This window comes from Hyla sarda, chromosome 1, assembly GCF_029499605.1.
Source record: "Hyla sarda isolate aHylSar1 chromosome 1, aHylSar1.hap1, whole genome shotgun sequence".
Lineage (NCBI taxonomy): Eukaryota > Metazoa > Chordata > Amphibia > Anura > Hylidae > Hyla > Hyla sarda.
The window spans coordinates 329739500-329754326 of NC_079189.1; the positions used below are offsets into that span (position 1 = coordinate 329739500).

General features: G+C 41.7%; 1 protein-coding gene across 2 annotated transcripts in view; it reads left to right on the forward strand.

Annotated features, from left to right (window-relative positions):
• CCDC171 (coiled-coil domain containing 171) overlaps positions 1–14827 on the forward strand; it is a 120726-nt gene that overhangs the window by 77406 nt on the left and 28493 nt on the right. For both annotated transcript variants that reach the window (XR_008843905.1, XM_056519593.1), the window contains exons 17-21: positions 959–1075; positions 2024–2235; positions 3874–4041; positions 7362–7547; positions 10731–10876. Coding sequence is in view for 1 of the 2 variants with exons in the window: in XM_056519593.1 (XP_056375568.1) it covers positions 959–1075; positions 2024–2235; positions 3874–4041; positions 7362–7547; positions 10731–10876 (829 nt within the window). In the remaining variant the exon portion in view is untranslated. The remainder of the gene's footprint in view (positions 1–958; positions 1076–2023; positions 2236–3873; positions 4042–7361; positions 7548–10730; positions 10877–14827) is intronic.

Sequence of the window (14827 nt, forward strand, 5' to 3'; positions counted from 1 at the left end):
ATCATATGCATTTATTAGATAATAACAAAATAATAATCAATGCCTGAGCAGGGCCCTTGCTCAGGCATGCGATCTGAATATTAAAATATAATGATTAAGAAGTGCCAACTATCTCAAAATGTGAAAATTAAAAATAGTCCTTTATAGCCGAAAATATCTTATAAAATAAATTTGTATAAATAGCAGCAGTATTGAATATATTGTCCAGCGATCAAAGAGTCTGTATAATCCAGTAGCACTCCAATGTAAAACACAGTCTCTTTAAACTGTAGCAAATGTTTCATTCAGAAGATGTAATGTAATTGATCACTGTTATCCACTTGAGTCCCACAACAAGTGTTTGTAGGATACCAGTATTAGTAGCAAAATATAGTTACAGTTGCTTATATGAAGTCAGGCACAGTACCTTATAGTTGTATTCACCGTGATGGTCGGCAGCTGAATGTCTCCCGAGTTGCAGGCTCCGGGGACTGTGGAAGCCCAGTGCCCGCACGGACCAAATCAATCACCACCCTGGCATGGGTAGGAAGGTACCTTTAGTGCCGTAATTGGAAGGATGTGATAATCCCGATTGCTTTGATGTGGAGCGCTGGATTATAGATCGGAGCATAAATATGCAAACAAGCAGGAGTATCATGCTTAGCACAGCTCAGTGGCCGGTCTGTAGGGAAAACGGCAGAGGCTGCCCGGTGTCCTCGTGGCTTGTGAATAGCGCACTAATTCACAGTGGTCCAATAGTCCGGGTCCTGCAGCGCTGTCTAGGCGGTATCGGCTGATAAAAATATTAAACGAGGTTGAGATAGAAATGGCTGATAAGTATAAAACAAGGCTAATGTTTTAGAGTATTGCCATTTACCTGTGACTGTTCAGAACTCTCGTATCACTTCTAAAATTATTCTTAACCTTTTAGCTGTATGGATGTGTGGCTATGGTTTATTATTCCATTGTTTATATCTAGGGCCACCAGATGAGATGGTACGTTGTCAAGAAGCATGGAAGTGGCTTACCAGCACTGACCTTCTATCTGCTGTTATCACCTCAATGACTGATCTGCTTGGGTTTTTAAACCAGAAAGGTGAATGCACTTTTTCATACCCTACAATGCCGGGGTTGTTTACTTAAATGGGCACTGTAACCAAACTTTTTTTTTTTTTTTTATATGTTGTAGTACTTATGTACTACAACATATCTTTAATATACATTAATTAATTATTTTTTTTCATTAAAATAGTTAAATTTACATTTGAAAACCGGCCACTAGGGGTCTCCCTCCAAGTAGCCGGCTGCAGCCAGCGTGACGTCATGCTTGAATTCGGACCGATGCCGGCCGGGCAATCAGTCCTAATTCATTCAGCCTGCGCTCGCTCCCTGCCTGTCAGACAGGCGGGAGCAACGCTTTGAACTAAGAGGATGGGCGCAGTGGAGTGGGGGGAGGGGGGCAGCAGGTTGCGCGGCGGGGTTCGGGAGAGTGAATGTGCGGCAGCTGCAGCCATCACAGATACTGTTTTCACCACAGTGTGCCTCCATTTGTTTCCCCACTATAACCCCCAGCATGCCCTGACAGACAATAGATGTCAGGGCAAGCTGGGAGTTGTAGTGGTGAAACAGCTGGAGGTACACTGAATAGGTGAACTAAGGGCGGAAGTGTGCCCCCCCCCCCCCCCCCAAGCAGGCATCAGTGACGTTGTGCCTGCTGGGGAAGTCTGCCTGGTAAGTGAGCACACTACCAGGCAGACAAAAAGACATTTTTAATATAGTAAAAAAAAAAATTTAAAGACAGTGAGGGGGTTAGGGATAGATGGGCAATAGGCAGGGAAAAAAAATAAAAGGATGGTGGGAGCTACTCTTTAACACTATCTTGTGTTGTAAAATTGATTTGACAGATCTCTTATGCCATGTATGCTGCTGGCATGTAATTTTTTTTCATATTTTTTTGTTTTCCAATAATGTCTATGAAATTACTTTATAGCCTTTAAATAAACAGGCTTCTGAGTTTATGTATGTTTTTATTTGTCCATTGTAGTTCCAGATTCTAGGTCACAGAGACAGCTCATTGACACAGCCAGCAACTGTTTTTCTAAGCTAATGAACAAGCTGAATGTAGGGTCCGCAGAACTACAAAGATACCCCATTCAGGTGGATCCTGACAGTCTTCTTCACAGACTGATGTGTGGACTTCAAAGAATCAACTCCCAAACACCATCTGTGGACCTTACTAATATAACTCCCATTATGGTATGGCAATCTTAACAGCATAGTTGTTTTTTTACAATACATTAGTGCATATGGGCCCTCATTTACTATTGCAAACCCGACATGTTTTGTAGGGTTGTGCGGCCTATTCTGTCGCATTGCACCAGAAATTCTGTCTGCGCCAGATTTTGCGCCAGAATTGAAGAAACCCCAACTAACTCTCCATTTTGCTAAGAAAATCCAAAAAAGGGGCGTGATCTCCGGGAAAACGGGGCACGGTCTCCGAAAAGGGGCATCTTCCCAACATTTACACAAAAATTCAACATATTTACTAAGGTTTCCACAGAAAATGTGGTGGATTTGAGCTGAGGAAAACCCTACAGATCAGAGCATGTGTAAAAAAAAGAAAAATGTAGGGAAAGTGCAAAATGTAGGGAAACCTTAGTAAATACCGTGGAAAATAAATTGTAGGGAATTAAAACCCACAAATAAACCAACACAACACTCTTAGTAAATAAGGGCCATGGTCTGTTTTCTTATTTGTTTGCAATTCATAGAAATTCATAATTTTATTTAATTTCATGTCTTCTCAGATAACAGTTTTCTTAATTGTTTGCAAATCCCATAAAATGAGAATTTTTTTATATATATATTTTTTTTTTAGTTACTGAGTTACCAACGCATGAAGTTTCAGATCCATAGAGGTGTACAACACTTAGCATGTCAGTACTAGGGATCAATCGATTATCGGATTTGCCGATATTATCGGCCGATATTCACTATTTTTTAAGTTATTGGCATCTAACCTGCCAATAATGCGGGCGCTTTAAATCAATGAACTGCAGCTTTTGCAGGGCCAGAGACCGCCACTGCCACCCGCTTATCTCCCCCTGCCTGTCCTGAGTCCAACCACCGACGCTGCCCGATTGCCTCCCCCTGCCTATGCTCTGGTCAGAGACCGCCGCCGCTGACCCATTGCCTCCCCCATCCCCGGTTTTATAATTACCTGTTCCCGGGGTCCGCACTACTTCTGGCTCCTGCGGCGCCCTGCGCTGTTGCTGGGCGCTGCACAATGACGAGTGACGTCCTCAGCGCGAAGTCACCATCAGTGGCCCGACTCAGGACGCTGCTGGAGCCAGAAGTAGCGCGGACCCCGGGAACAGGTAATTATAAAACCAGGGATGGGGGAGGCAATGGGGAAGCGGCGGCTGGGGTCTCTGGCCAGAGGATAGGCAGGTGGAGGCAATCAGGCATTTTACCAAGGATATTTGCGAGGAGATTAAAATGCACGGAATATCGGTATAAGTTATTGGCGTCCGGCCTGACAGTTCACAGGTTATCGGTATCAGCTCTAAAAAATCAATATCGGTCGATCCCTAGTCAGCACTCCTTCTGTATGCTGCTAGTTGATTTGTTGTTGTCATGTGAACATTGTGTGGATCCAGATCATCATTTGCATAAGTCTTCACATTTTGTTGGTTTGATTTATGTCCGTTATTTGGGAATATGTTTGCAGATTGTTGTGAATGGGGATTCACACAGTGTCCCCTTTGGATAGGGGATAAGATGTCTAGGGGCAGAGCACACCTTTAAGCAGCAGCCAACAAAGCATTGGCATTTTAATATCTGTTTCTTTTAAAAACTGCACACTTGAATGTTTTTTCTCCTATCTAATTATAGAAGTGCTTGGCTGTCTTGAAAAAACAAATCCTTGCATTCACCCATCGACTGCATACAGCGGAAGTAGAGAGACGATCGTTACGCCGGCAGCTGTCTGATATGAAGAAGAAACTGAATGAGAGTAACACAGAGAATCTTACAGCACAAAGCCAGCAGTGCCAGCAATCTGTAAGGACAAGCCATTCTTGTTTGCATTTGGGTATAGTCTCGACATGCATGACGTTAGAGTTTATTATGGATTATTGTTTCTTATAATGTTTTCATTATGAGTTTTTTTTTCAACAATTTTATAAATCAAGCAATACATTAACAAAATATTAACCATTGCCTTTATGTGTGTAGTAACTAATGGATGGCCTAAAAAAAACTGTCCCTTAGATGGTTAAAATAAGGGCCCACATCAAGAACACTGAGAGGGGTAGATTATTTTATAATGGTTGTGTTGCAATTCAGTGCACAGTGCCTGCTGTAGAGTGGGAGTGTATCTGCTTTAACCCCTTAAGGACTTAGGACGTACCTGTACGTCCTAAGCCCGCTCCCGGTGTTAAAAACGGGGTCACACCGTGACCCCGCATCACAGCGGGTCGGTCCTGGCTGCTAATCATAGCCGGGACCCTGGGCTAACAGCATGCGGCACCAATCGTTGTGCCGCACACTGTTAACCCTTCAGACGCGGCGATCAAAGTTAACTGCCGCGTCTGAAAACGAAAGTAAACGCTTCCCGGCAGCTCAGTCGGGCTGATTGGGACATCGCGATAAAATCGCGATGTTCCGATCAGCAGGGACGCAGGCGGAGGTCTCCTTACCGGTGTCCGCGGTGTCCGATCGGGGTTTGATTGCTCCAAGCCTGAACTACAGGCTTGAGCAATCGAGCCCCTATCTCGCTGATCCATGCAGAGCTATGGCTCTGCAGGGATCAGCATAGGAGATCAGTGTGTGCAGTGCTATACTCCCTATGGGAGCTATAACACTGCAAAAAAAAGTGAAAAAAAAAAAAAAAGTTAACAAAGGTCATTTAACCCCTTCCCTAATAAAAGTTAAAATCACCCCCCTTTTCCCATAAAAAAAAACTGTAAATAAAAATAAACATATGTGGTATCGCTGCATGCGTAAATGTCCGAACTATAAAAATATATCATTAATTAAACAGCACGGTCAATGGCGTACGCGCAAAAAAATTCCAAAGTCCAAAATAACGTATTTTTGGTCGCTTTTTATATCATGAAAAAATGAATAAAAAGCGATCAAAAAGTCCGATCAATACAAAAACTGTACCGCTAAAAACGTCAGATCACAGCACAAAAAATGAGCCCTCATACCGACCCATACGCAGAAAAATAAAAAAGTTATAGGGGTCAGAAGATGACAATTTTAAACGTATACATTTCCGTGCATGAAGTTATGATTTTTTCCAGAAGTACCACAAAATCAAACCGATATAAGTAGGGTATCATTTTAATCATATGGACAGAATCTTATTTACAGAATAAAGATCAGGTGTCATTTTTACTGAAAAATTTACTGCGTAGAAACGGAAGCCCCCAAAAGTTACAAAATGGCGTTTTTTCTTCAATTTCGTCGCACAATTATTTTTTTTTTCTGTTTCGCTGTAGATTTTTGGGTAAAATGGCTGATGTCACTGCAAAGTTGAATTGGTGGCGCAAAAAATAAGCCATCATATGGATTTTTAGGCACAAAATTGAAAGGGTTATGATTTTTAAAAGGTGAGGAGGAAAAAACGAAAGTGCAAAAACCGAAAACCCCTCAGTCCTTAAGGGGTTAACCAGAGGAGACTGCTCACCCACTTGTTATCACTCTGTAAGGGACTTGGTATAATATAAATATGCGCTCTTAGGTTGAGCATGAATGTGTATGGGGGTACAGGAGACCTAGCTCTCGGCTAAACAGATATTTGACCAACTTCGTATGACCGGTTTATACCTGCACCTGACTTACCTTTCCAGAATGTGTGCATAAGAGCAGCAGGACAATAAAGGCCCAGAATAGGTTGTTTGTGGTCATATATCCCATAATGCATGGTTCTTTATTAGATTGTACTGGAAGGCCTCTATAAAGAGTACTGTTCGGCACGCCTGACCTTTTTAACAAATACATGTATTCCTTATAATACAACAGCGCTTTAGCCTTTCTTCTGGGAAGTCTCTGAATCCTAAATGAATACACTGACAACTGGCTGTTGTAGGTATTTCTGTGGAGTGACCATTAATGTTTGTCTTAACCTATCCTGAGGTTTATATTGCTAGACTTTTAGTGATTTGTTATGTAAGCAGTAGATAAAAGGGTATGTCCACCTTAGGCTACAGTCTAAATATTCCCCACCTGGGCTTTTAACTTGGTGGAAGCTCGGGACGTCATAAAAAACATTATTTTTTTGTCAGTTTTGATGGTCTGCAATGGTTGACAGATTCCCTTTAAATATTAAAGTAAGTGAACTTAAATGGGCACTGTTAGATTCAAAAATGTTTTATATGTTGTACATCTCGGCAAAACATTAACCTTTCTAATATACTTCATAAGAAAATGTTATTTCCTTTTTATAGAAATCATTGCTTATAAAATCATGGCTTTGTCCAAGCTGAAGCACAGGCATAGACAAAGTCCAGTAAGTGAGGGTGGGCTAGTACTCCTCTGTGCTCTCTCTCCTGTCTGATAGGACTCCTCTGTGCTCTCTCCTGTCTGATAGCACTCCTCTGTGTTCTCTCCTGTCTGATAGTACTCCTTTGTGCACTCTCCTGTCTGAGAGGACTCCTCTGTGCTCTCTCCTGTCTGATAGGACTCCTCTGTGCTCTCTCCTGTCTGAGAGGACTCCTCCGTGCTCTCTCCTGTCTGAGAGGACTCCTCTCTGCTCTCTCCTGTCTGAGAGGACTCCTCTGTGCTCTCTCCTGTCTGAGAGGACTCCTCTGTGCTCTCTCCTGTCTGAGAGGACTCATCTGTGCTCTCTCTCCTTTCCTATCAGACAGGAGAGAGCACAGAGAAGTCCTATCAGACAGGAGAGAGCTGAGAGGAGTCCTATCAGACAGGAGAGAGCACAGAGGAGCCCTATCAGACAGGAGAGATCACAGAGAGTTCCTCTCAGACAGGAGAGAGCACAGAGGAGTCCTCTCAGACAGGAGAGAGCACAGAGAAGTCCTCTCAGACAGGAGAGAGCACAGAGGAGTCCTCTCAGACAGGAGAGAGCACAGAGGAGTCCTCTCAGACAGGAGAGAGCACAGAAGAGTGCTATCAGACAGGAGAGACACAGAGGAGTCCTCTCAGACAGAAGGGAGCACAGAGGAGTCCTCTCAGACAGGAGAGAGCACAAAGGAGTGCTAGCCCACCCTCACTTACTGGACTTTGTCTATGCCTGTGCTTCAGCTTGGACAAAGCCATGATTTTATAAGCCATGATTTCTATAAAAAGAAAACTGTATCTGACGGTGCCCATTTAAAAATTTCTTAGCGTATTGTTGTCTTATTTGTGCATTTCAGAAATTGGTCCCCTATGAGAAATTTAAAACGGTCTTCGATGAGCTGAACAATGCATTGTTACGTGAACAAGAAGCCCAGATTCTCCTGAATGAGCAGTCTCAACAGTTACTGGAGCTCAACCACAAAATAGAATTACACTCCCAGGAGGAAGCGGAAAAAGATCAAACCTTATCGGAGGCAGTTACGGTGTGTGCTTTGTTCTGTCCTAAGGAATGTGTTCAGTGACTTTGGAGGAGGATGGGTGACAGTTTCATCAAAATGTGCACTAAGAGCCTCAGTATAATAAAACAAGCAGTTAATGCAGCTCAAAATGTTCCATATATTTAGTGTCTTGGCATTTGCAAGATGCTGCTGTAATTTCTGGTTTCAATTTGCCTCAACATGGTATCGTCCACCTGTGCACTTATGTCATTTTCCTTGGAGGTGATGACCATTTTAGTTTTTTTGCAATTAGATGAAACTTGACCCATATAAGAATCAAATATTTATGTTAAACATGTTTTTTTTGAGTGATTTTTTATTTGTTTATGTACTATATCTATTATAAAAAAAATAATCTTGTTTATAGCCTTATAAGTTGATACTTCCTGTTCTGTACAAATTACTTTTCAGCTGTCTCCTCCTTATCATTACAGACAGGATTACAGTGAAAGGTGACATTAATGTATAGATCACACTTATAATCTACCAACATTCACAATAGGTGATGGTCACAGCTCCCCTCCTCCCTCTTCCTGCACAATGATGCCTGCACAGGTCTCAGAGCATGATTTTAAACAATTTTCCATAGAAGTCAATGAGTCATAGTGTGTGTGGCTGCTAAGCATATCTCTAAATGCTTATTTAACAGCTCATGTATGATGGTCACCCCCATAACAATGTACAGAAAATAGATTAAAAAAAATATGTAATCAGACAATTAAAATAAAAAATAAAAGGAAAAAAAATATCTGTTTGGTATTAAATAGTAAAAAATATAATTAATTCCCATAAATGGCTGTTTTTATTTCATGCTGATTTGGATGAAAGGCACTAATGTTATGTGGCCATTTAACCTAGTAGTAGGATATCTCTAGCAGCTTATGAAATTGTACTTTTCTAATAAAAGATTGAAATTGGTGTTTATCCATCCAAGGTTTATTTTCACTGAAAAGGGACTATGCTTGCAGGGGTACTCCGCTTGAAAATGTTTTTTTTTTTTTTTTTAAATCAACTGGTGCCAGAAATCTAAACAGATTTGTAAATGACTTCTATTTAAAACTCTTAATCCTTCCATATGCTCCACAGAAAGTTATTTTCTTTTTGAATTTCTTTTCTGTCTGACCACAGTGCTCTCTGCTGTCCATTTTAGGAACTGTCAGTAGTACAAGCAAATCCCCATAGCAAACCTATCCTGTTCTGGACAGTTCCTATGGGGATTTGCTTGTACTCTGCACAGTTCCTAAAATGGACAGCAGAGAGCACTGTGGTCAGACAGAAAAGAAATTCAAAAAGAAAATAACTTTCTGTGGAGCATATAGCAGCTGATAAGTACTGGAAGGATTCAGATTTTTAAATAGAAGTAATTTACAAATCTTTTTAACTTTCTGGCACCAGTTGTTTAAAAAAAATAGAAATAATAATAGTACGCGCTGAGTGGGGTAAAATAAAATAAGGTAAATGATAGTGAAGTAAATGGACCTGATACAGGACTTCAAGAATATTTGGAACCTACCTGATAAATGTGATGTAAGTAGTGAATGAGTGCTTGGACGGGTTGCTGATCACCGCATCAGAAACCCGTCCAAGCACTCATTCACTACTTACATCACATTAATCAGGTAGGTTCCAAATATACCGGCATTCCTGTATCAGGTCCATTTGCTTCACTATCATTTACCTTATTTTATTTTACCCCACTCAGCGCGGACTCTCTTATTATTATTTCTAGTTCTCCTTTTACTTTTGTGTACAATATACGGGGAAAACCTACGAGAGTACCGCAGCAGAGTAGACCTGCTTCCACACACCCCAGCGCTTGTGTATATATATTTATTTTGTTTAAAAAAAATAGTTTTCCAGTGGAGTACCCCTTTTAATGTTTGTTGATAAAGGGCTTGTCCGCTTTGGACAATTCATACTTGTTAGAAGGATCCCAAGAAGCTGAACGCAATGTGGCTCCCCCTGTGGGGATCTCCAGCAATTTGCTATAATCTATTGGGCAAGTGCTCATTTTTCCTACAGCGCCACCACTGGTGAAATTAACCATTACATCCCCCAGAGCTGTCTTAGGTGGTATATCTGTAACTAGACAAACCATTATATTTTTATATTTATACAAAAGTGTAGATGGGCGGGCACTAGAGACAGCCTGTCTTCAGACAATGGTAAACTCACAGGGGGAGATTTATCAAAACCTGTGCAGAGGAAAACTTGCCCAGTTGCCCATAGCAACCAATCAGCTTGCTTCTTTCATTTTTATGAAGGCCAGTGAAAAATGAAAGAAGCAATCTGATTGGTTGCTATGGGCAACTGGGCAAGTTTTCCTCTGCACAGGTTTTGATAAATCTCCCCCACAGTGTGTACTGCTGACGGTGCACTGATGTGGAGGTGCTAAGCTTCTGAGTATTCCCACAAACAGTGCTCAAATTAGAAAAGAATGAAGCTGCACTCACCAATTCTTCTTTCAGTGCTTTTTATTCGTCTCTGAACAACCAGGGTTGGGGTACAGGTGCGTGTAAGAGCGACATGTGTTTCACACTTGTCGCGCATCTTCTGGCTCTCCAGAAGATGTGCTACTAGCGTGAAACACGTGTCGCTCTTACACGCACCTGTACCCCAACCCTGGTTGTTCAGAGATGAATAAAAAGCACTGAAAGAAGAATTGGTGAGTGCAGCTTCATTCTTTTCTAATTTGAGCATTTTTATATTTATATTTTTTTATCATTGTTCTCCCTTACTCCTCCCTTTCTTGCTCCTTTCTGCACAATGCTGTTGGGGTTGGCACGTGGTATTGCCTGCTCAGCCAATTAGTGACTGCAGCTGTTTCCCCAGCCACTTATTGGCTGAACCCAATCCTGGAGGTATTCAGGACCAGGGCTCCGTCAGAACGGCTGTGAGGGAGTATATGGCTTTTATTTTTTTATTCAGCAGAATCCCAAGCACAATTATTAAAGAAAATAATAAAATAATTATAAATATATGTATATATGTATGTGTGTGTATATATATATATATATATATTATCTGTAATAAGAAATTAAAAATAATAAACTTTGACTGAAACTTGGCTGTGTCTCTGTATCTTTCTTCTGTAGCTTGGCAAATAAAGTAATTCTGGTTCCTTGATGAGTAACAGCACTTTTGTCTTCTTCTCTCTCCTGCTTGCAGAGTCTTTCTGGAACTAAAATGGAGCTGCGGAGAAAGGATCAGTCTTTACGTCAACTGACCAGACAGCTTACTCAGCTGGGGCAGGAAAAGCTTAAACTGGAAGAAAGCATATCTAGTGCAGAAAGTGCCCTGCGCACAGCAGCTAGGTGAGTCTGAACCTATAGATCACATCCAACAGTTCAGAGACCATTTTGCATTAAAAGTCTATTCATAGGATATGATACATGTCATCAGTGTCACCTGCACTAACCTGTTGGTACAGGCAGGTAGTGCAGGTGACACTGAGGAAAACGGTACTTGCCTTCTCCCGTTCAGTGCTAGAGTTCTCTGGCAATCCTTGTTGGTATCTTCAGTTTCGGGCCAACTTGGAGCATGGGCAGAGCTTAGTGACATCATCGTTGTTGTTCTCTGCTGGGTCCCGCTGCTAGCAAACAGCAGCGATGACGTCTCTAAGCTCCGCCCATGCTCCAAGTCTGGCCTGGAGCTGAAGATACCGAAGAGAATTGCCGGAGAACCACAGCACAGAACTGGACTAGGTAAGAACCATTGTCATCAGTGTCACCTGCACTACCAGTCTGTACCGACAGGTTAGTGCAGGTGACACTGACAGATTTCCTTTAAAGGGATATTCCAGACATAGACATCTTATTCCCTATCCAAAGGATAGAGGATAAGATGTCTGATCGTGGGGGGCCTCTGTGTTTCCGGGACTAGAGACAAGATGTCATGCCACTCCCCCTTGTGACGTCACGCCATGCACCCTCCATTCATGTCTATGGAAGGGGGTGTGACTGCTGTCACCCTACTCCCGTAGACATGAATGGAGGGGGCTTGATGTGACGACACATCTCCAGTACCTGAAACACAGAGGTTTCAGAGACTGGAGCAGCAGCCCGGCATAGAATGCGGGTGCTAAACGAAGATTACGGGGGGGGGGGGTCCCATAAGATGTCCTATGGCCTGAATACCCCTTTAAGTTTTATCAGTATTGCACATAGCAAAGGAGAGATAACCGGGCACTGCTTGCATCTCTAGCGAATGGACATAAAATAGAAACAGAATCTATCTGTAGCAGATGGGGGTGGGTGCGGTAATTTCACAGTTCCGTAGTGGTGCTGCACGGTAAAGTAAGAGTCTGTATACAATACATGGAAAGAAAAAGGAACAGAGCACACACCTGGTGGACTTGCTGTGTAAATTTATTCACGGACTACATCCAAACAAATCAGTATCCCATCACCCCATGGTCTGAGCAGAGCTGGAGCGGCAGGAGCTTCACACCTGGACGACAACGCTGTTTCACACTCAGAGGCGTTTAATCAGGTCCCTGGTGACAGCTTCCTGTTACTCGGTGTAGTATTAAATAGTGCACACCATTACGTGTTACATGTTAAAATATATAGAAAAACACATAAAAATGCATTGTTATGTTAATTTAATAATACTAAAAACAAGAGCAACTAGTGTGAACTAAAGAAAGGAACCCAGTTTGTTCCGATCATTCAGCCCTAGGGCTCCAAGTGCTTCGGCCCTGATAATCCAACGCTCCTCTGCGCGTGCTAGGCTTTCATGTCTATCCCCACCTCTTTGGGGGCACATATCCCTTTCTATTCCTGAAAATTTTAATAGACTCATATCTCCTCTATGGACCAACTGCATGTGGGTTACAAATCTCTGTGCTCCTATACCTGTCCTTACTGACATGAGATGTTCCTTGATGCGCACATGAAGCTTTCGCTTCGTTCTACCTACATAGTAGAATCCACAAGGACATATCCTGCAATACACTACAAACGTGCTCTGAAAAGTACAGTGTAAGAGTATCACCTGTTAGATTTTTGTTACAAATGGAACAATTTCTACATTGCATATTGAAAAGGATGCGTTAATGCGCGGCCTTAATCTGTGAGTGACTACCGCTGTACTAATTTCCGAGCGTCGATGTAAGAAAATTCACACCAGGCCAGGTTGGTATGGGTTCCCTCCTCGGTACCCCAGGGAGTTCTGTTTTTTTTACAAACTGACAAAAAGGGGAGGGAGAAGGGTAAAACTATGCATCATTCTATATGCTGATTGGTCATTTGAGCGTGGCGAAGCATAAGTCATTAATGTTGCAAGACTTCTAATTTGAGATTTCTCCATCTTTCCACAAAGCCTAATGTTTAGACGTCTTGTATCCATAGTCTCCATCTCAAGGTTCTAATCTTAGTTACAGGCAAAGTGATAAGATGAAATGTTTTGAATTAAGGAAAGCAAAATTCTTCTGCAATATTCAGCAATAGCATATAGCATTTTTAGCAAAGGCATATGAGTATAGATATAGCGATCAATATATCAGAATATTATAGACCCAACAATATTACCAACTGGGGTTATGTTTTTTTAACCAATGTTGTTTTTTGTCCTGGACATGCCTTTCATGTTTAGTTTTTAAAACATTGCCAATGGTTCTGCATCTGAAATTGATTATAGGACTAGAGATATCAACTCCTTTTTAAATCTTGTTCCTGTTGTACAATGTACCAATTCTTTCGCAGTACTCCATTGATAATGTGATTCATCGAGGTATTGGCAAAAGAGAATACAACCTTGCTTTGTTTATTAGTCTGACTATCCATTATCTTTCTGTTCTTTCTGTTTCTAGACAGTAGGGTAGACCTATCAATCTGGTTAGCCTTCTAAAAAAGTCTGATCAATAATTTTTCTGGGGTACCCTCTTTCAGCTAATCTATCCATCAGGTTCTTAGCTTGCTCCAGGAAAACATTATGATCGTTGTTGACTGTGTTGATGGAATTAAGCTCTGTGCCAAATTCACAGAATCCTTGTTGTGTGCCCTCCCATACAATAAAGATATCATCCACGAATCTCGTAAACAACTTAATGTGTTTGATAAAGCGATTAGTGGATGAAAAAATATAATTACGCTCAAAGATAGAAATAAATAAATTAGTGTACGTGCACAAGATGGGAGTACCCATTGCCTTGCCGTTTTTTTGCCTGTACCACACACTTGTTGTATTTGAAGATATTGTTTGTCAAAATAAGAGAAAGAGCCTTGCAAACAAAATTAACAAATCCAGGGGAGTTATCTGTACTACCCAGTACCTCTCGGATCGCCTGTATACCCGCATCATGAGGGATGCGGGTTTACAGGCTCTCCACATCAATTGAGGCAAGATGGTAGTAATCCTGCCAGCAGAAATCTTCAAGGGTATCAATACGATCACCCATGTCTCTTAAATAGGTTGGAATTTCTTTCAATAAGTGGGATAATAGCCAGTCCAAATAACCGGACAGTGCCTCGGTCACTGAGCCAATCCCCGCCACAATGGGGAGGCCAGGGGGCTGGGAGGGGTAGTGGTATGGTACAAAAAAGATTATAACACAGAAGTTGAAAACCAACTAGGGAACCTCATGGTATATGATAAACTATCTTCTAACCCTACTTAAAAAATCAAAGAAAGACTGCATGTTTTTTTTTTTAAAGAAACATGCAGATAAGGGAATCATCTCTGAGAAGATAGCACTAAGACTCCTCCCAGATAGTCCTAAGTACCCTCACTGGTATATTCTCCCTAAAGTGCATAATTTGCTGAGCCAGCCCCCTGGCCGCCCCTTTGTGAAGGGATTGGCTCAGTGACCGAGGCACTGTCCGGTTATTTGGACTGGCTGTTATCCCCCTTATTAAAGAAATGCCAACCTATTTGAGAGACACGGGTGATCTTATTGAAACCCTTGAAGATTTCTGCTGGCAGGATTACTACCATCTTGCCTCAATTGATGTGGAGAGCCTGTATACCCGCATCCCTCATGATGCGGGTATACAGGCGATCCGAGAGGTACTGGGTAGTACAGATAATTTCCCTGGATTTGTTAATTTTGTTTGTAAGGCTCTTTCTCTTATTTTGACAAACAATACCTTCACATACAACAGGGAGTGTACAAGCAAAATTACGGCACGGCAATGGGTACTCCCATCTCGTGCACGTACGCTAATTTATTTCTATCTTTTAGCGTAATTATATTTTTTCATCCACTAATCGCTTTATCAAACACATCAAGATGTTTAAGAGATTAGTGGACGAAATCTTTATTG